Source organism: Anolis sagrei, chromosome 1 (assembly GCF_037176765.1).
Source record: "Anolis sagrei isolate rAnoSag1 chromosome 1, rAnoSag1.mat, whole genome shotgun sequence".
Classification (NCBI taxonomy): domain Eukaryota; kingdom Metazoa; phylum Chordata; class Lepidosauria; order Squamata; family Dactyloidae; genus Anolis; species Anolis sagrei.
Window position 1 is genome coordinate 191279816 of NC_090021.1, and position 20230 is coordinate 191300045.

The following is a 20230-nucleotide window of genomic DNA, read 5'->3' on the forward strand; positions in this document are numbered from 1 at the left end:
TAGACAGATGTAAACACCGCCGGCCCCTTTGGCAGGCCGGCTCCTCCGTGGGTCCCCTCCTTGCCCTCCGCCGTTCACCTCGAAGCACCCGCAGTAAAGACGCGGAGGAGAGGCAAATATTGACTCAGCCTCCTCCTTCCGAGGAGCTCCTTAAAAGCAGGGTGCCCCCCCGCCCCTCTCCCCCTCATCCCCTTTCAATTAAGTCGGATGGGATCTTGCCCATTAAAAGTCTAGACAAACAGGGATAGAGAGCAACTTGTTGGAATGGCAGGAAGGGGGTTCAAAATATAGGTTTCAGACCGTGGCAGCCACCTAAATAAAATGCAAGGGAGAGCAACCGAGTAAGCACAACTACAAAACTCCTTTTGGCCAATAACTCCGCTTTCAAACGTGCCTAGGATAAGAAAAAGAGGAGGAGGAGGAAGAAGAAAGAAAGAATAAGAGGTAGAGGAGAGGAGGAGGAGAGCAGAAGAGGAGGAGGAGAAAAGAAGAAGGAGAAGATGAAGAGAAGAAGAAGAGGAGGGGGAGAAGAAGAAGAAGAAGAAGAAGAGAGCAGAAGAAGAGGAGGAGGAGGATAAGAGGAGGAGGAGGATAAGAGGAGAAGGAGAGCAGGAGGAGGAGAAGAAGATCAGATGAGGAAGAAGAGGAGAGGGGGAGGAGAAGGAGAAAGCAGAAGAGGAGAAGCAGAAGAAGAAGACGAGAAGGAGAGGAGAAGGAGAAGGAGCAGAGGAGGAGGAGGAGAAGAAGCGGAGGAGGAGGAGGAGGAGGAGAGGAGGAGGAGGAGATGAAGAAGAGCAGGAGAGGAGGAGAGGAGGAGGAGGAGGAGGAGGAGAAGGAGAAGAAGAAGAAGAAGAGGATGATGAGAAGAAAAAGAATAAGCGGAGGAGGAGGAAACCCAAACTTTTAAGCCGCCAGAAACAGTTTCCTAAATGAAAACTAGTTCTATAGAGTCCCAGGGCCCCTTAATTGAGCTGCCTAGAAATACTAAATGTCAAATATAGGGTTCATTAGTCACCCCCTTCCCAAGGAATGTCGAATTGAAATCCACCGCAGTCGCTGTCCTCACCAAATAGCTACTTAAGGCGCTTATTTTCTCAAGAAGAAATCCCATATGCTGACTGGGTTTTACTCAGCGGCAACAAGGGATAGGATCCCATTCCTCGTTGTAGAGGCGATTAAACTATTTTTTTATGGCAAACACTTAATTTTCTCCTCTTCTAGGAAGTCAGCCACACTTTGAAAAACTTCTCACATAAACCCAACCATTGGCATTATTTAAAAAGGTGCAAAATATAACATTAATCCAGTAAAAGAGGGTGGAAGCCAGAACGAGAACTCGCCAACCGCGCCTGGTGAAAGCCGTTCTTTGTCAGATGCAAAGGAATATTTTTAATTTCCCTCATTAAAATAAATAAATAAATGGAAGTGATCGCTATGCTGCTGGATGAGAAATGGATTCTGGGTGACCTTTCTGCGCTTCTTGAGGTGCATCTATTTTGTGGAAAAATGCACTGCTATCACCGCTATGGGCTCAACCCTATGGGATCCTGGGATGTGAAGTTTGATGGGGCGCCAGCACTCTTTCCGAAAGAAAACTAAACACTTTGTAAAACCACAAGTCCCATGATTCCATAGCACTGAGTCAGGGCAGCTATGTTTTCTATGAATCTGGTGGGGAAGTGTTGCTGAGTTGGTAACTTCTGCGACAGACCAGAAGGGGGCGCCAAAGGACAGCAATAAAGCCGCCGGCAGACTTCCGCTTCCTCTGCTCAAACTGGTTCCTCTCTCCAAGGGTTTGTGGACGAAGCTCTGGCTTCCTTGCAGACTGTAGAGGGGTGTTTTACTATTTTACATCCCGGATGCACCCGGGATTTCCTCTTGTTTGCGTAGCTGGATCGATTCATGCAACTCCCAGGTTTATTTGGCTTTGCAATACTCTTTCCTCTTTTGCCCACGACCTTCACACATGGCTTTCATGCCTTCCAAGTGTTCCAGGATCCCAGAGAAGATTGGTGGGAGGGGAGGTTTGGGAAGCAGTGTAGAAGGGGCATCAGTGTGTCAAATCATCTATTGAAGCACCAGCACTCTGCAACGCCCATAATTTCATAGCATTCAGCCGAGGCACTTAAAGTGGTGTCAAACTGTGTTAATTCTACAGTGTAGATGCACCCAAAGTCAATAGAACGGCAGTAATATATTCAGTATCGCCCTGTTCTTAATGTTCCACCAAATCCTCTAGTAGAAAACCATAGGCGCCTCTCTCAACCCACATAGCACATACCTCAGCTCCCTCATTCCTGCAATAATCCCTGAATCAATCCTTTTAGTTTCAAGGAAATTTGCTTCCGATTATGGAAGAGCGACAGAGTTGGGGAGATGCTTAAAATTATTCAAAAATAAGTGACACCCAACCCAAAACCTCAGGCAACGTTTTGGAGATATTGGAGTGAGTTCAGTAGCCATAAGCTTTCACGGGCTCCAGTCTTCTTCAGTTGGAGGGAGAAATAGAAGAGGCTTCTTTTGCTGCCACAACGGAGTTCAAAGGCGCACCAACTCCAGGCATGGGCAAACTTGGGCCCTCCAGGTGTTTTGGACTTCAATTCCCACCATTCCTAACAACCTCAGCCCCTTTTCTCTCTCAGCCACTTAAGCAGGAAAGGAAAATGGAAAAGAGAAAAGGAAGGGGCCTGAGGCTATTAGGAATGGTGGGAGTTGAAGTCCAAAACACCTAGAGAAGGGCCCAAGTTGGCCCATGCCTGATCTACACTGTAGAATTAATGCAGTTCGATATTGAGCTAACTGATGTAGTTCAAGGCTATAGAATCCTGGGAATTGAGACTCAGTACTATTTTGCAGAGAAGGTCAACTGTAACTCCCTTAATTCCATAGGCAATTAGAGTGGTGCCAAACTGCATTAATTCTGCAGTGGAGATGCACCCTCTCTTCCCGTCCCAAATGACGTTCTTCTGGGCGAGGGGGGGGGGGGTGGAGGGGAAGGGTCGCAAACGCTGTGGTTTTTCATGATTTAAAGTCAAGTCAATGTTTCTTACCCTGATTCCAGTGAAATCAGAAATGCTCTTGAGGGCTCATGCCCTCAATATAAAAACAGAAGATGAGTGTCACTTATTTGAAAGGCATCCTTCTCCTTCGAGAGTAGAGGTGCATCTACACGGTTGAGTTAATGTAGTTTGACACCACTTTAATTGCCATGTGTATAATACTAAGGAATCATGGGAGCCGTGATTTGACAATTGCCCTTCCACGCAGCTGAATATAACCCCACATTATCTGCTTTGCAGTGGAGGCAGTGTGGACTCAGATAACCCAGTTCAAAGCAGATATTGTGGGATTTTCTGCCATGATATTCTGGGTTATAGGGCTGTGTGGAAGGGCTCTGCTTTGAACTGGGTTATCTGAGTTCACACTCAGATAATGTGGGATTTTCTGCCTTGATATTCTGGGTCATAAGGCTGTGTGGCCCAAGATCTTCTCTGTCCAGGAGTGTTGGTATCCCATCAGTCTTCAATTCCCGTCATTGCTCATGGCAGTTAAAGTGATGTCGAACTACAGTGATTCTACAGCCTAGATGCAATTAGCCTATAGGAAAGATGTGTGAGAAGAGACATAATAACCATGTTTAAATATTTGAAAATATGTAAGAAAGAGGGAGCATCATTTCCCTTGAGACTAGGACAATAGGTTCAAATTGAAGGAGAGAAGATTCCACCTGAACATTAGGAAGTAGTTCCTGTCTTCAAGAGCTGTTCAGCAGTTGAACCCTCTGCCTCGGAGTGTGGTGGAAACTCCTTCCCTGGAGGCTTTTAAACAGACGCTGGATGACCATCTGTTGGGGGAGCAATATTGCTCTTGAGACTAGGACAATGGGTTCAAATTGAAGGAGAAGAGATTCCACCTGAAAATTAGGAAGAACTTCCTGACTGCAAGAGCCGTTCATCAGTGGAACTCTCTGCTTCAGAGTGTGGTGGAAACTCCTTCCTTGGAGGCTTTTAAACAGCGGCTGGATGGCCATCTGTCGGGGGAGCAATATTGCCCTTGAGATTAGGACAATGGGTTCAAATTGAAGGAGAAGAGATTCCACCTGAAAATTAGGAAGAACTTCCTGCCTGCTAGAGCTGTGCATCAGTGGAACTCTCTGATTCAGAGTGTGGTGGAAACTCCTTCCTTGGAGGCTTTTAAACAAAGACTGGATGGCCGTCTGTCGGGGTGCTTTGTGCTTTTCCTGCATGGCAGGGGGTTGGACTAGATGACCCATGTGGTCTCTTCCAACTCCATGATGATTCCATGAATGTTAGTCAAGAATCAAATAAACCAAAGCTGGCCGACGTCTAGTCGCAGCATCCCAGAGAAGATGTAAGTGGGCGGAGGGTCAAGGGAGAATCTCCGTGGGTCCGGACCTGGGTGGAAAGGCAGAAGGAGAGGCCCACTGGGGATCAGGGGAGGCGGAGAAGTTGCCCCCTTAATGACAGGCGCTTTATCTCGGCTTGGGCGTCATGATCGCCATCAAAGTTCCCTTCGAGGAGAGAGTTTCCGATAGGAAGGCCGGCGAGGCGTCCTCTCCCCCCCCCCCCCCCACTTCTTTCCTTCCACTCGTGTCCCTTACAGAGCTGGGAGAGATTGGCTCGGAAGGGAGAGAAAGAGAAAGAAAGAAGGAGGGAGGGGAGAAGCAGATGAGCAAACTGAGAGCCAGGTAACTTTGCGGTTGGGAGTGGCGGGGGGCACTGTAGGGAAGTTGAGAAGATGAGGATGAGACGGGTGGCTTTCAGGCTTTTCCAAGTCCTTTGAAAGCTTGAGATCCAGCCCTTTGGGGGGGGGGACTGGGCGGGTGTGGGGGGGGGGGTTGGTTAAGAAGGAGTTACAGGGCTTCGATTGAGAAAGGTGGGTGAGGTGGGAGAGAAATCGAGGTAGAAGGGGAAACGCCTCGATGCATGAATGGAGGCCTTTCCCCACTCCCTCCCTCCCTCCCCCCTCCCCCCTCCCCTTTCTCTCTGATGCTCTAAATCATGTCTTTAAGATTCCTCGGGATTCTTGGTAGGGTTTTTTTTTCTTTTTGGTGCTCAGTCAGTCCTCCAAAGAGAGGGTTGGGAGCCAGAGGCGAAGGAAGGAAGGGCTGGAGACGAGTTCCGTCCATAAACCGGATTCCAGAAAGAGCCCCTTCCTTCCTTCCCTCCTTCCTTCCTTCCCTCCCTTTCTCCCACCTCCCTGGACGCCTTGAGGAAATACAACGAACCCCGCTAAGGTCGCAATTCGGGGGTCCATGCGTGGGCTGAGGGGCGCCTTAGATGCTCTTGGGCTGGTACGTATCCGGTTCCACGTCTGACAGGAGTTGCTTCGTGTATTTGTTTGTCTGCCTCTCTCTATGTATTTATGTGTGCTTATATATATGTGTATGTACAGACATAGACATAGATATAGATATAGTATATATGTGTGTGTATATACACACACACACATATATGTTTATATTTATATTTATGTATATGTATATATATACACATACACACACAATGTATTGTCGAAGGCTTTCATGGCCGGGATCCCTGGATTGTTGTGAGTTTTTCGGGCTGTCTGACCATGTTCCAGAAGCATTCTCTCCTGACGTTTTACCCCCATCTATGGCAGGCATCCTCAGGGATTGTGAAGATGCCTGCCATAGATGCAGGCGAAACGTCAGGATAGCCCCGAAAACTCACAACTGCACACACAATATCTGTACACGTTGTGTGTAGGGGGCAAATCGGTTCCTTCAAAGGAAACCCATATATTTTCCTAAACAGAAACATGGGAGTGGAGGGGGTAATGGGATAGTTTGCCCATCACCACCTTTGGTGAGTTTTGTTTTCGATCTATTATTATTATTATTATTATTTGAAACACAACAAACAAGATCCACAGCAGACAAGATCACTCTGCTGGCTGTTGTATTGGATCACACGTCGGACACTTCTCAAGTTATTATTATTAGTTATTATTATTAGTTATTATTATTATTATTCGCTCTGAGTCCCCTTGGGGTGAGAAGGGCGGCATATAAATGTCATAAATAAATATTATTATTATTGTTACTACGTTTATTTATACCTCGCTTTTTTCTCCACAAGGAGACCCTAGAAGGGACTCAAACCCTCTCTTTTAATTTCCAAACTCTTCACACCCCTCTCCCTCCTCGTGTCATTGAATCCTGTTGTTTCTGTCAGAGGGCAGAACGAGGCAGAAGTGCCTCGCTTCAGAAGCTTCCAACACCCTCACACAAAGCCAAGAGGGGAGGGGAAGGGGCTTGTTTGTGTGTGAGAGAGTGCGACGTGTGTGCGAGGCAGAGAATCAGAGCATAATGATGCCCCTAAATGAAGGGGGAAATGTTTGCCGGGCTCGTTTTATTAATCCGCCTGTCAATGCCACCCCAGAGGCCAAAGCAGCCCAGGACCCTCTCCTCTTCCTCCTCCTCCTCCTCCCTCTTCTTCTTCCTCCTCCTCCTCCTCACTCCGGGTCTTCCTGCTTCCCTACCTGGATCTATTTGTCTGCTCCGAAGCCGCTGACAGGATCCTGTATTTATTTGCTTATAAACCCGTTCCAATAAATGATCATTCGCCGAGCGTCACTCGTCCCTTCCTGACGAGCGCACTCCCTTCTTTTCCTCTCTCCTGATGAGTGACATTTCGGGGCAATAGAAGGATGTGCGGGTCCCTTTGACCAGGCACCCCTTTCTCGCTATTTTATATATATATATTCCAAACAGAAGTAATAATCCTATTTGGAGACATCTGAATGAAAACTCGCTTTGGCGGCAAAGAGGAGGAGGAGGAAGAAGAGGAAGAGGAGGACGACGCTGCTGTTTTCCCACCTCGATCCGCGCACGTTTTTGTCTCGCTGCTCCCTATTGATAGTGTTGTTTATTTATTTTGTTTTCTTTCCCGAGGCGGGGGGAAGCTGAGATGATGGAAAGGATCCGGAAAGAGATGCTGCTGATGGAGCGCGGCTTGCACGGCCCACCCGCGGGGAAGCGCCTCGTGTCCAGCCTCTCCGGGGACCCCGAAGGCCTGGAGCAGAGCCCGCCTTCGCACGGAGGGCGCCTCAGCCCCCGCCTGCCCCCCGCCGCCCTCCACGGGCCCCTGGGCGACCTGCCCCCCACCAAGGGCAAGTTCGAGATCGAGGCGCTCTTCGGCCTGGCGCACCCCAACAGCGCCGCCGACGCCGCCGAGATGGCCCCGGCCTCGGACCCCTCCGCCGCCGCCAGGAAGAAGATGAGCCACTACTCCTCCGCCGCCGAAGTGGCCCAAGAGGCCGAGATGGGCAGCGACGTGGAGGTGGGCTGCTCCGCGCTGCGCTCCCCCGCCGGCCTGGCCGCCTCCCAGCTCAAGGAGAACAACAGCGGCAAAGGTAGGCATTGGGCAAAGATTTAGAGACAACAAGCATCCCTTCATTGACTGGGAGGGAGCTTGGGGGGAAGGCAAGGCAGACAAGCATCTCCCTCAGCGCCCAAGCTGAGCCTGCTTCTACCCTGGCCACACACAGGGCCCTTCCACACAGCCCTGCATCCCAGAATATTATGGCAGGAAATCCCACATTAACTAGAATATATCGCAATGTAGACTCAGGGCCCTTTCACACAGCCCTATATCCCAGAATATCAAGGCAGAAGATCTCACATTATCAGCTTTAACTGGAATATATGGTAGTATAAACTCAGGGCCCTTCCACGCAGTCCTATATCCCAGAATATCAAGGCAGAAAACCCCACATTTATCTGAGTGTGGACTCAGATAACACAATTCAAAGCAGATATTGTGGGATTTTCTGCCTTGATATTCTGGGATATAGGGTTGGGTGGAAGAGCCCACAATCTGCATTCTTTTTTTTTTTTTCAATTCCTTTGTCTTCTGTCCTTCAGAAGCCGAATATGAACCCATAACGAATGGTAATCGGGTCCCTTATGGATCGTCTATGTTTAGGAGTTCTATTGAGGATCTCTTAGGCTAGATCTACACTGCCTCAAGGAACTAGGAAATTGATGCTTCTGTTCAATGTTTTGTCTTATGTCTGATTTAACACGCTGCATTTTTTTAAGTTTAATGTTAGTTAGGTTATTGTAAGTATGACTTAACTAAAATTAATGTATTAGTTTTTCGGGTTGTATGGCCATGTTTCAGAAGCATTCTCCCCTGACGTTTCGCCTGCATCTATGGCAGGCATCCTCAGATGGAGGCGGGGTGTAAATAAAGTTTTATTATTATTATTGCCTAGTTTCCAACAGACCCCTCAACCTCTGAGGATCCTTCCATAGATGCAGGCGAAACGTCAGGGGAGAATGCTTCTGGAACATGGCCATACAACCCGAAAAATTAATACATTAATTTTAGTTAAGTCATAATTTGTTTGTATATGTTGGGTTGCCATATTTCGTTACTATGGATGTATTGTTGTTGTATTCTGGGATTGAATGTTTGCCCTTTATGTTTAGAATAAGCCTCAGTCCCTCCTGGGAGAGAGATAGGGAAGAATATAAATACATTTTCGTTATTATTATTTTATTACTATGGGCTCTTCCACACATGGCTATATCCCAGAATATCAAGGACGAAAATCCCACATTATTTGTGGACTCAACCCAATTGAAAGCAGATATTGTGGGATTTTCTGGCTTGGTATTCTGGGATATAGCCCTGTTTGGAATGGCCCTTGATCTCAGGATCTGATCCCAGACTGATTTTTTAATCTAAGATAATATGTAGACTCATATAATCCATCAAAGTAGATAATCTGGGATCAGATCCTGAGATATAAGGCAATGGAGATCTAGTCTTAGTTGGGTGCTCTGGATGTGTTACAAAGTATCAAAATATTCTACTAGATCTTTTTAAAAGAGGGGAACATTTTAACTCTCCAACCCACTGCTTTAAGGAATAATTACCGTCCATCATAAAATCGAAGTGGTGCGTTGATTCCGTACCCTGTGTAACACGCCACTTTCCCAGTTTCTCTCTGTGTTGGGCATCTCTTCTACTGGGATTTATGCATTTTGGAGATCGAAGTGTCACCAGCACCGGGTTTATTTTGGTCTGTTTTGTTTGTGAGGGTCTGTTCCCAAGTGGCAGGTCAAGGCAGGTGGCTTTTGTATACATTTGGGGCAACGCTTTGTAACAAGAGTATTTTCAAAGCTGCTCCTAAGACACTGTCTTTTTTATAACTTACTGTGTCGTTTAGAATTGTTTCTATCCCCAAAGTATTGGTTGCAAATTATCGTGTCTATTTATTATTGTTATTATTATTATTATTATTATTAGTTTACATTGTTATTATTATTATTGTTATTATTATTATTACTGACTATCGGTTGTTTTTTTTAAAAAACCCACTCAACATTTATTCACGTATTTTCGAAACAAAAATCTCCCCAAATTTAATCTTCCTTGTTCTTCATCCTTAAACTTGGGGGGGGGGAGCACAAACAACTGGTTCAAGTGCAATGGTTGACTTTTTATGTTAGGAAGGATATCTCAGCCTCAGTCAACCGTTAGCAGCAACTTTTGGGTCCCATCAATAATTTAGAAAACTGGGTTGCTGTGTGTTTTCCGGGCTGTGTAGCCATGTTTCAGAAGCATTCTCTCCTGACATTTCACCCACATCTTTGGCAGGCATCTTCAACTGTTGTGAGATTTGTTGGAAACTAGGTTTATATATCTGTGGAAAGTGGGAGAAAACGACCTCGGGGTATTTTTTTTTCCCTAGGCTGATAGCATCTTGAAACGAAACGAGAAGCGCATTTATTGACCATCTTTCTCTGTTTATCGTTGACATTTTGATACATTTATTTAAAAAAACCCAGAAAGCCGTGTTGTTTTGGATCAGTTCCATTTTAAACGAAGACATTCCTAACTTTCCTTCGGCGATTTGGTTACACAGAAGGAAGCCGGTTGGTGGTTGATTTCCATTTAAAAAAGAGACGCCTAATATATATAAATATATAAATATATATATATGTATGTATGTATGTATGTATATGTATATGTATGTATGTATATGTGTGTGTGTGTGTGTGGGGGGGTGTCTCCTTTTTCTGAATGGAAATCAACTACCAACCGGCTTCCTTCTGTGTATATATATTTTCTGGCAGAAGGATTATACTAATTTTAACAAAAAACAAGGGAGGAGAAACTTCTTTTTATTATTATTATTGATCCTATTAAGGGCGGCGATTTGTATCCGTGACAGCGAGGATTAATTATCCGAGAGGGAGGGAGAGAGGGAGGGAGAGAGAGAGAGGGAGAGAGAGAAAAGGGACAGCTTGCCAAGGGTGCCCCTCACTCACATCCCCAAAGCCACTCCTGGAGGATAAATCTCCCTCGCTCTCGCTCTCTCTCTGCCTGCCTGCCTCTCTCTCAATCCCCATTCTTCTTCTTCTGTTGTCTCTCCTTCGCAGGCTACTCGGACAGCGGCTCGACCCCCAGCAACCCCACCTCGTCGTCCTCCTCGTCGTCCTCCTCGTCTTCCTCCTCCTCCTCGGGCCTCAGCGGCCTCCACGGCGGCGGCGCCCTGGGCTCCTCGGGCTCCAGCGCCGACCAAGTGCGGAGGTACCGCACCGCCTTCACCCGGGAGCAGATCGCCCGGCTCGAGAAGGAGTTCTACCGGGAGAACTATGTCTCCCGGCCCAGGAGGTGCGAGCTGGCCGCCGCCCTCAACCTCCCCGAGACCACCATCAAGGTACGTGGCCAAACCGGCCATGGTTGGCTCCATCCCAAGGCCTCTCTTCATCTCCATCTGGGCTTTGTTGACTGTGTTGGGGTGCATCTACGCCGGAGAATGAATGCAGTTTGACCCCACTTTAGCTGTCACCACCCAAGGGATTCGTAGTTTGCACTCTTTGGTAAAGAAGGGTTTTAAAAATCGCTCAGACTCTCCAGGTGGTGTGTGTATTTACCGAGAAGGCATCCACACACCACCACTTGGACTGCCATGGCTCAATGCTATGGAATCGTGAGGGTTGCAGCTTGACAGAAGTCTTTAGCCTCCCCTGCTAAAGAGGGCTGGTGCCTGAGCAAACTGCAGCTCCTTTTATTCCATAGCAGTGGGCCAAAGTGGTGTCGAACGGCGTTCGTTCTACAATGTAGACGCATCCCCCAATTCCTTCAAGCCAAAGACATGAGAATAATACTTTTCTCTTTGGCTTGGTTCTCCCAGTTATTTTTAACCTCGGGATAGTTGGCTCTTTCTAGCCGGAAGGCAGGTTATCCTTACCTTTCCCTCCCTTTCCCCTTTCATTTCCTTTTCTTTCCCCTCCCTTTCCTCTTTCCCCTCCCCTCCCCCTTTCCTTTCCCTTCCTTTCCCCTTTCCCCTTCCTTCCCTTCACTTTCTTCCTTTCCTTTCCCTTTCCCTTTCCTCTCCCCCTTCCCCTTTCTTTTCTTTTCCTCTTTCTCTTTCCCCTCCCTTCCCTTCACTTTCTTCCTTTCCTTTCCCTTTCTCCTTTCCCCTCCCCCTTCCCTCTCCTTTCCTCTTTCCCTTTCCCCTCCCTTCCCTTCACTTTTTCCTTTCTTTTCCTTCCCTTTCCCTTTCCCTTTCTCCTTTCCCCATTCCCCTCCCCCTTTCCTTTCCTTTTCCTTTTCCTTCCCCTTCCCCTTCCCTTCCCCTTTCCTTTCCTTTCCTTTCCTTTCCTTTCCTTTCCATTCCTTCCCCTTCCCCTTCCCCCTCCCTTTTCCGCGAGGAGACGGGATGATTGGGAGGGAAAGAATGCCATTCACAAATAAACCTACCAAGTATCCAAGTTTTGACTCGTAATTTAGGACGGATCTCCGCTGCCATATAATCCAATATCTGATCCCATATTATCTGCTTTGAATTGGATTATATGACTCTACACTGCCATATACTCCAGTTCAAAACAGATAAATCTGGGATCAGAAACTGGATTATATGGCAGTGTGGATCCAGCTTTAGTCATTTTGGAGTGGGACGGTGTTAGATCTCCCGGAGTACTTTATTGACGTTTATTTTCGCTCAATGAGGGGGCATCTACACTGCAGAATTAGTGCACTTTGACACTATTTTAACTACTATGGAAGCGTGGAAATTGTAGTTTTACCAAGTATGTAGCCTTTTCTGGCAGAAAGTGCTGGTGCAAATCTCAGGGTTCCACAGCATTGAGCCACGGCAGGTCAAGTGGTGTCAAAGTGCACTAATTCCACAGTGTAGATGCACCACGGTTGATGCACCCTGGTTCTTTTGTAGTCATAAGAGAACGCTTTGGTTTTGGTGGCTATACACCAACGTTTAGGTTTATTTGCGAGCGAATGCTCTTGTTTTGGGTTGCTGAGAGTTTTCCGGGATGTATGGCCATGTTCCAGAAGCATTCTCTCCCGACTTTTCGCCCACATCTATGGTAGGAATCCCCAGAGGCTGTGAGGTCTGTTGGAAACTGGGCAAGTGGGTTTTATATATCTGTGGAATGTCCGGGTGGGAGAAAGAACCCTTGATTGGCATGTTTTGATTTGTGTTCCGCCTGAGATAAATATCTGGGCAGGATGGAGCAGTGAATGGGAGCGGGAGAAAGATCCATAACATATAGGATAAAAATAAGATACATAAAATAAATAAAAAAGTGGAGAGCGTTTCCTTCTGGAAGATGTTGCTATCCGGGCCACCTTTCAAAACTCAGCTCGAAAGAGATGTATTGCCAGCGTGCTCTTTGGGAGAAAACCCGGCGTAGATCCGGTTTGTGTGGCGTTTAAAACTTCATTGATCTCTGTCTCAGACACCCGCCTCCGTGCATCATCTCCAAACAAGTCCGTTTAAGGACGGTGTCGGCTCCTTTTAATTGAGAATCGTTACCTCGCATTATTATGATGAGAAGAAATACATTGAAGTACAACTATTTCTTTGGCTTTTAAAAATGTGTGAATGGAGGAGAGAGTTCTAACACAGCGGTGGGGACAAAGGATACCTCAAGGCGCTTGCTCAAGTAGCGTCAGGGTGCATATTCTACACTGTAGAATAAATGCAGTTTGGCATCGCTTCAATGCTATGGAATTATAGTTCTGCATTATCTTTTAACTTCTGTGAAAGTGACTTACCAAATTATAAATTCAGCATCCTTTTATTTATTTAACAGTCACATTTGCAATTTGTCTTCCAAGAAAGCTAAGTGTGCATCTATGGTATAGAATGAATGCAGTTTGACACCAATGTAACTGTCATTGCGCAATGTTATGGAATCCTGGGAGTTGTAGTTCGGTGAGGCACTAGAACTCTTTGGTAGAGAAGGATAAAGACCTTGTAAACTACAGTTCCCGTGATTCCATAGCAGTCAAAGGGGCGTCAGGCTGCATTCATTCTTCAGTGTAGATGTCCACAAAGACTCCTGCTTACAGTCTCCCTTCCTCATCCTCTTCCCCCCAATTTCCTTGCTCATAAGTCGTTAGAATTGAGCCAGGGCAGGTCAAGTGGTGTCAAACAGTGCAAATTCCACAGTATAGATGCACCCGAAGGCAATAGAACTGCTTGGTGCTATTCATTCTGAAGTGATGCTTGCAGCCTCCCTCTCTCATTCCCTTCTCCCCAATTTCCTTGCTCATGGTTCCATAGCCATGACCCAGTTAATTCTGGAGTGGAGATGCACCTTAGGACTCCTACTTTTTGTTTTCCCCTCTCTTGTCCTCTTCTCCTTAATTTCTTCCTTCGTGTCCCCTAGCATTGTGCCATGGAAGGTCAAGGGGTGTCAGACTGTATCAGTTCTACAATGTAGATCAGGCATGGGCAAACTTTGGCCTTCCAGACTGTTAGGAATTGTGGTAGTTGGAGTCCAAAACACCTGGAGGGCCAAAGTTTTCCCATGCCTGATGTAGATGCACCCAAAGGCCACAGAACTGCTTGATGCCATTCATTCTATAGTGTAAATGCATTCAAAGGCCATAGGACTGCCTGATGTCTTTCATTCTATAGGGTAGATCAGGGGTCCTCAAACTTTTTAAACAGAGGGCCAGGTCACAGTCCCTCAAACTGTTGGAGGGCCGGATTATAATTTGAAAAAAAAAAGTATGAATTCTTATGCACACTGCACAAATCTTATTTGTAGTGCAACCCCCCCCCCACTTTAAAACAATACAATAATTAAAATTAAGAACAATTTTAACAAATATAAACCTATTAGTATTTCAATGGGAGGTGTGGGCCTGCTTTTGGCTGATGAGATAAGATTGTTGTTGTTGTGTGCTTTCAAGTCCAGACTTAGGTTGACCCTGAGCAAGGGCCGGGTAAATGACTTTGGAGGGCCGTATTTGGCTCTCTATGGCTTTAGTTTGAGGACTCCTGGTGTAGATGCACCCAAAGGCCACAGCACCGCTTGGTGCCATTCATTCTATAGTATAAATGCACCCAAAGGCCATAGAACTGCTTGATGGCATTCATTCTATAGCATACATCAGGCATCCTCAAACTGTGGCCCTGGAAAAGCTCGTTAGGGCTTCTGGGAATTGGAGGCCCAAACAGCTGGAGGGCTGCAGTTTGAGGATGCCAGGCATAGATGCACCCAATGGCCACAGCACTGCCTGATGTCTTTCATTCTGTAGTGTAGATGCACCCAAAGGCCACAGAACAGTTTGATGCCATTCATTCTATAGCATACAGGCACCCAAAGCCATAGTACTGCCTGATGTCATTCATTCTATAGTATAAAAGCACCAAAAAGCCATAGCACTGATTGATGTCTTTAATTCTATAGTGTAGATGCACCCAATGGCCATAGAAGTGCTTGATGCCATTCATTCTGTAGTGTAGATGCACCCAAAGGCCACAGAGCAGTTTGATGTCATTCATTCTATAGCATACAGGAACCCAAAGCCATAGCATTGCTTGATGCCATTCATTCTACAGCATAGATGCACTCAAAGGCCAAAGTTCTGTTTGATGTCTTTCATTCTGCAGTGTAGATGCACCCAAAGACCACAGAACTGCTTGATGTCTTTCAATCTATAGTTTAACTGCACCCAAAAGATATAGCACTACTTGATGTCATTCATTCCATAGTGCAGATGCACCCAAAGGTCATAGAGCTGCTTGTTGTCTTTCATTCTATAGTGTAGATGCACTAAAGGCCATTGTACTGCTTGATACCATTCATTCTATAGGACAGATGCACCCAATGGCCATAGAAGTGCTTGATGCCATGCATTCTATAAGGTAGATGCAACCAAGGGTCACAGCACTGCTTGATGCCATTCATTCTATAGCGTAGATGCACCCAAAGGCCATAGAGCTGCTTGATGTCTTTCATTCTAGGGTGTAGATGCCTCCAAGGCCTCCTGCTTGCAGCCTCCCTCCTTCATCCTCTTCTCCCCAATTTCCTTTCCTTTGTCCCCTAGCGTTGGGCCAGGGCGAGTCAAGTGGGGCCACCCCGCCGTGTGGATGCTTCTCTGACCCCCTGCCTTGTCCCCTTTCTCCCCTCCTTCCAGGTGTGGTTCCAGAACCGCCGCATGAAGGACAAGCGCCAGCGGCTGGCCATGTCGTGGCCGCACCCGGCGGACCCCAGCTTCTACACCTACATGATGACGCACGCGGCGGCCACGGGCAGCCTGCCCTACCCGTTCCACTCCCACGTGCCCCTCCACTACTACCCCCACGTCGGGGTCACGGCGGCGGCGGCGGCAGCGGCAGCCTCCGGGGCGGCGGCGGCGGCCTCCCCTTTCGCCACCTCCATCCGCCCGCTGGACACTTTCCGCGCCCTCTCGCACCCTTACTCCCGGCCCGAGCTGCTGTGCAGCTTCCGGCACCCGGGCCTCTACCAGTCGCCCGCCGCCGCCGCAGGACTCAATTCCACGGTCGCCGCCGCCGCCGCCGCTGCCGCCGCCGCGGCTTCCTCAGCCCCGCCGTCGGGCTCGGCGCCTTGCTCCTGCCTCAGTTGCCACAGCAGCCAGGCGGCAGCGGCGGCCGCGGCGGCCTTGGGCTCTCGAGCGGGCTCGGGCGCGGATTTCCCTTGCACGGCGGGCGGGGCGGCTCCCGCGCAGCGCTCCTCGGAGAGCGGCTTCCTGCCTTACTCCGCCGCGGTGCTGAGCAAGACGGCCGTGCCCTCGCCGGACCCGCGGGAGGAGGCGCCCTTGACCAGATAGCCTCTAGGTGGCGCTGTGGGGAAGAAGCAGGCGCAGGCGGCACGGGGGAAGGCCAGGGCGGGACCGCAGACATACACTGGAGAGCTTGTCTTTGGGGTGGGGGCTTGGTGGTGGTTGTTTTCTTAAATTTATCATCTTTAGATCTATCATTCGTCCCAGGGCCCCCTCGAAGCCAAAACTAAGGCCTCTACTACACTGCCATATTATCCTAAGTATCAAAGCAGATAATCCACATTATTTGTTTTGAAGTGGATTATATGAGCCTACATTGCCATATAATTCACATTATCTGTTTTGGATTATATGAGTCTACACTACCATATAATCCACATTATCTGCTTTGAAGTGGATTGTATGAGTCTTCACTACCATATATTCCACATTATCTGTTTGAACTGGGTTATATGAGTCTATACTGTCATACAATCCACATTATCTGCTTTGAACTGGATTATATGAGCCTACACTGCCATATAATCCAATTCAAAGTAGATAATACGGGTTTTCTATGGCAGTGTACAAGGGACCTAAATTGGCTTTAAAATGAGAATTGTAACCGTTCTTTTGAGTGTGATTCTTATTCTTATTTATATAAGTAAATTGTGATTCTTATTATGCCCCCCTTGGAAGTAAAAACTAAAGTTGGATCTACACTGCCCCATAATCCAGCTAACCAAAGTGGATAATCCAGATTATTTTGTTTGAACTGGATTATATGAGTCTGTGCTGCCATATAATCCAATTCAAATCTGATAATTTGGATTTTATATGGCAGTGTAGATGGGGCCTAAGATTGGCTCTACATTGCTATATAAATTCCAGATTATCTTCTTTAAACTACACTGCCATATACAATCCAGGTTATCTGCTTTGATAACATTATGCAACAAAATTTGAAAAGAAAACCTTCCTATTTTGAAAGTGTTTTTTCTTGCTTAATTGTATGGTAATTACTTTGAAAGTGGTTATTATACTCCAGAAACATTTGTTTCTGTTGCTGAGGATAGTACTATTATTTCCTTCAGTCTAGGCACTTCATGGTTTGTAACTTTTCTTAATGAAAAGATGTTATTTTTAACTTTTCTGTGTGCAGGCTTCCACAAAGTTTTTGCAGTTTAATAAACTTTTCCATGTTTTTTTAATGATAGAACAAATTAGGAAATGACATTTGTAACCCAGGAACAAAAATCATGTTGTATAGTGTAATTTGGATTTTATGGCAGTGTAGATCCAGCCTAAGAGGCTTTCAATTTGTTATTATAGAACTGTAGAGTTAGAAGGGATCACAATGACCATCCAGTCCAAGCCCTTTCTGATGTATAGGAAAATACAATCAAACCATTCCTGACAGATGGCCATCCAACCGCTGTTTCAAAATCTCAGTAGTTCTCAATCTATGGGTTCCCAGATATTTTGGCCTTCAATTCCCAGAAATCCTAACAGCTGGTAAACTGGCTGGGATTTCTGAAAGTTGTAGGCCAAAACATCTGGGAACCTACAGGTTGAGAACCACTGCTCCACAGAAACTCCCAACATATTCCACTGTCAGATAGCTTTGAGGTCAGGAAATTCTTTCTGATGTTCAGGTGGAATCCCATTTCCTGCCATTTCAATCCATTGCTCTGTGTCCTAGTCTCCAGAGCAGCAGAAAAGAAGCTTGACATTCCCCCCCCCCCCCCAAATGTGGCGTCCTCTCAAATAAACAGGACTCTCATGTTCTCTCTCAGCTTTCTCTTCTCCAGGCTAAACCTACCCAAGTTCCACAGACAGAAAACCTGGGATCAGATCCTTAGGTGGGCTTTGAAATAAGAATTCTCATCATATTTTTTTTACTGTAATTCATGTCACGCCTCTATGGAAGCAAAAAGTAAGGTGACATGTCAAGTGGGTTCTCCTGCATGGCAGAATGGGACTGGATGACTCTTGTGCTCTCTTCCAGCTCTAGGAAAAGTTCTGTGAACAGTTAAGTTAGCTGGAGAAGGATCTGGGGATCAACCTTTCTTAGAAGGACCAAAATCCACCTACTTTTTCATCTCACACAGGGAAGAGCCCAAGGGGTGCATCAACACTGAAGAATTAATGCAGTTTGATACCACTTCGAGTGGCAGATCCCAATGCTATGGAGTTATGGGAATTTGTAGTTTGCCCAGCATTCTTTGTCAGGGAAGGCTCAATGAAGATCTTGTCAAACTGCAATTCCCAGGACTGCATAGCATTGAGCCATGACAGTTCAAGTACATTCATTCTGCAGTGTAGATCAAGCATGGGTAAACTTAGGCCCACCAGATGTTTTGGACTCCAACTCCCACAATTCCTAACAGCCTCAAGGGCCTAAGGGTGTTAGGAATAGTGGGAATTAAAGTCCAAAGCACCTGGAGGGCCCAAGTTGGACCATGCTTGGTGTAGATGCACCCTGTCCTGCTTAACCTCAGAATTTCACTTAGCGCCCCTGCTGGCGACAGGGGGTACTGCCTCGCCTCTTTATTTATTTATTTTTAATTAATTATGATGCTGATGATGATGACTCTTATTGTAGATAGTAGTGGGAGAATTTGGGACCTACCTACTTTGCAAGAACCCGCTCTTCCCATCTCTTCAACCTGCAGTCCCTAATGTTTAGTTGTCATTCCATGGTGCTGGTGAGGATTGGGCTCAATGTCTAAAAAGCCTTTCTCTGGAGGAGGAAACACACCAACCACGAAGCCTCGATCCACAGAGGTGATGCCTGTGGTGAGTGGGTGGCAAAAGTGGGAGGACAACCGAGGGGGATCGGGTAGCAGAGAATGCGACTCTTATGCGAGATTTGTTTGAGCCTCCTCTCCCATTGAAGGAGCAAAGCAAGGGTGAACCTGACAGCATGCCAAGGGTAGAAAAATAAGGAAGTATATCTCTTTTCAGAGCCTTGTGCTTTCTTTTGAGCACCATGCTCCATATTTAATCTGGGAATGGAAGAGAATGCGACTCTTATGCGAGGTTTGTTTGAGCCTCCTCTCCCATTGAAGGAGCAAAGCAAGGGTGAACCTGACAGCATGCCAAGGGTAGAAAAATAAGGAAATATATCTCTTTTCAGAGCCTTGTGCTTTCTTTTGAGCACCTGCTCCATATTTAATCTGGGAATGGAAGAGAATGCGACTCTTATGCGAGGTTTGTTTGAGCCTCCTCTCCCATTGAAGGAGCAAAGCAAGGGTGAACCTGACAGCATGCCAAGGGTAGAAAAATAAGGAAATATATCTCTTTTCAGAGCCTTATGCTTTCTTTTGAGCACCATGCTCCATATTTAATCTGGGAATGGAAGAGAATGCGACTCTTATGCGAGGTTTGTTTGAGCCTCCTCTCCCATTGAAGGAGCAAAGCAAGGGTGAACCTGACAGCATGCCAAGGGTAGAAAAATAAGGAAGTATATCTCTTTTCAGAGCCTTGTGCTTTCTTTTGAGCACCATGCTCCATATTTAATCTGGGAATGGAAGAGAATGCGACTCTTAAGCGAGGTTTGTTTGAACCTCCTCTCCCATTGAAGGAGCAAAGCAAGGGTGAACCTGACAGCATGCCAAGGGTAGAAAAATAAGGAAGTATATCTCTTTTCAGAGCCTTGTGCTTTCTTTTGAGCACCATGCCCCATATTTAATCTGGGAATGGAAGAGAATGCGACTCTTATGCGAGGTTTGTTTGAGCCTCCTCTCCCATTGAAGGAGCAAAGCAAGGGTGAACCTGACAGCATGCCAAGGGTAGAAAAATAAGGAAATATATCTCTTTTCAGAGCCTTGTGCTTTCTTTTGAGCACCATGCTCCATATTTAATCTGGGAATGGAAGAGAATGCGACTCTTATGCGAGGTTTGTTTGAGCCTCCTCTCCCATTGAAGGAGCAAAGCAAGGGTGAACCTGACAGCATGCCAAGGGTAGAAAAATAAGGAAATATATCTCTTTTCAGAGCCTTATGCTTTCTTCTGAGTACCGTGCTCCACATTTAATCTGGGAATGGAGGAGAATGCGACTCTTATTCGAAGTTTTGTTTGAACCTCCTCTCCCAATGAAGGAGCAAAGCAAGGGTGAACCTGACAGCATGACAAGGGTAGAAAAATAAGGAAATATATCTCTTTTCGGAACCTTGTGCTTTCTTCTG

General features: G+C 46.6%; 1 protein-coding gene across 1 annotated transcript; it reads left to right on the top strand.

Moving 5' to 3' along the window:
• Positions 1 to 4911: 4911 nt before the first annotated feature.
• Positions 4912 to 17872, top strand: EVX2 (even-skipped homeobox 2). The gene is made up of 4 exons (XM_060779499.2): positions 4912 to 5314; positions 6935 to 7395; positions 10436 to 10716; positions 15456 to 17872. Exons 1-4 carry the CDS (start codon positions 5301 to 5303, stop codon positions 16107 to 16109), a joined length of 1410 nt encoding a protein of 469 aa, XP_060635482.2. The 5' UTR covers positions 4912 to 5300; the 3' UTR covers positions 16110 to 17872.
• Positions 17873 to 20230: the final 2358 nt, after the last annotated feature.

What these genes read in the sequence shown, in the direction of transcription:
- EVX2 (XM_060779499.2), top strand. An exon ending in GGAGAACAACAGCGGCAAAG is followed by an intron (nt 7,396 to 10,435) that starts GTAGGCATTGGG and finishes TCTCCTTCGCAG; the next exon opens with GCTACTCGGACAGCGGCTCG. An exon ending in TCCCCGAGACCACCATCAAG is followed by an intron (nt 10,717 to 15,455) that starts GTACGTGGCCAA and finishes CCCTCCTTCCAG; the next exon opens with GTGTGGTTCCAGAACCGCCG.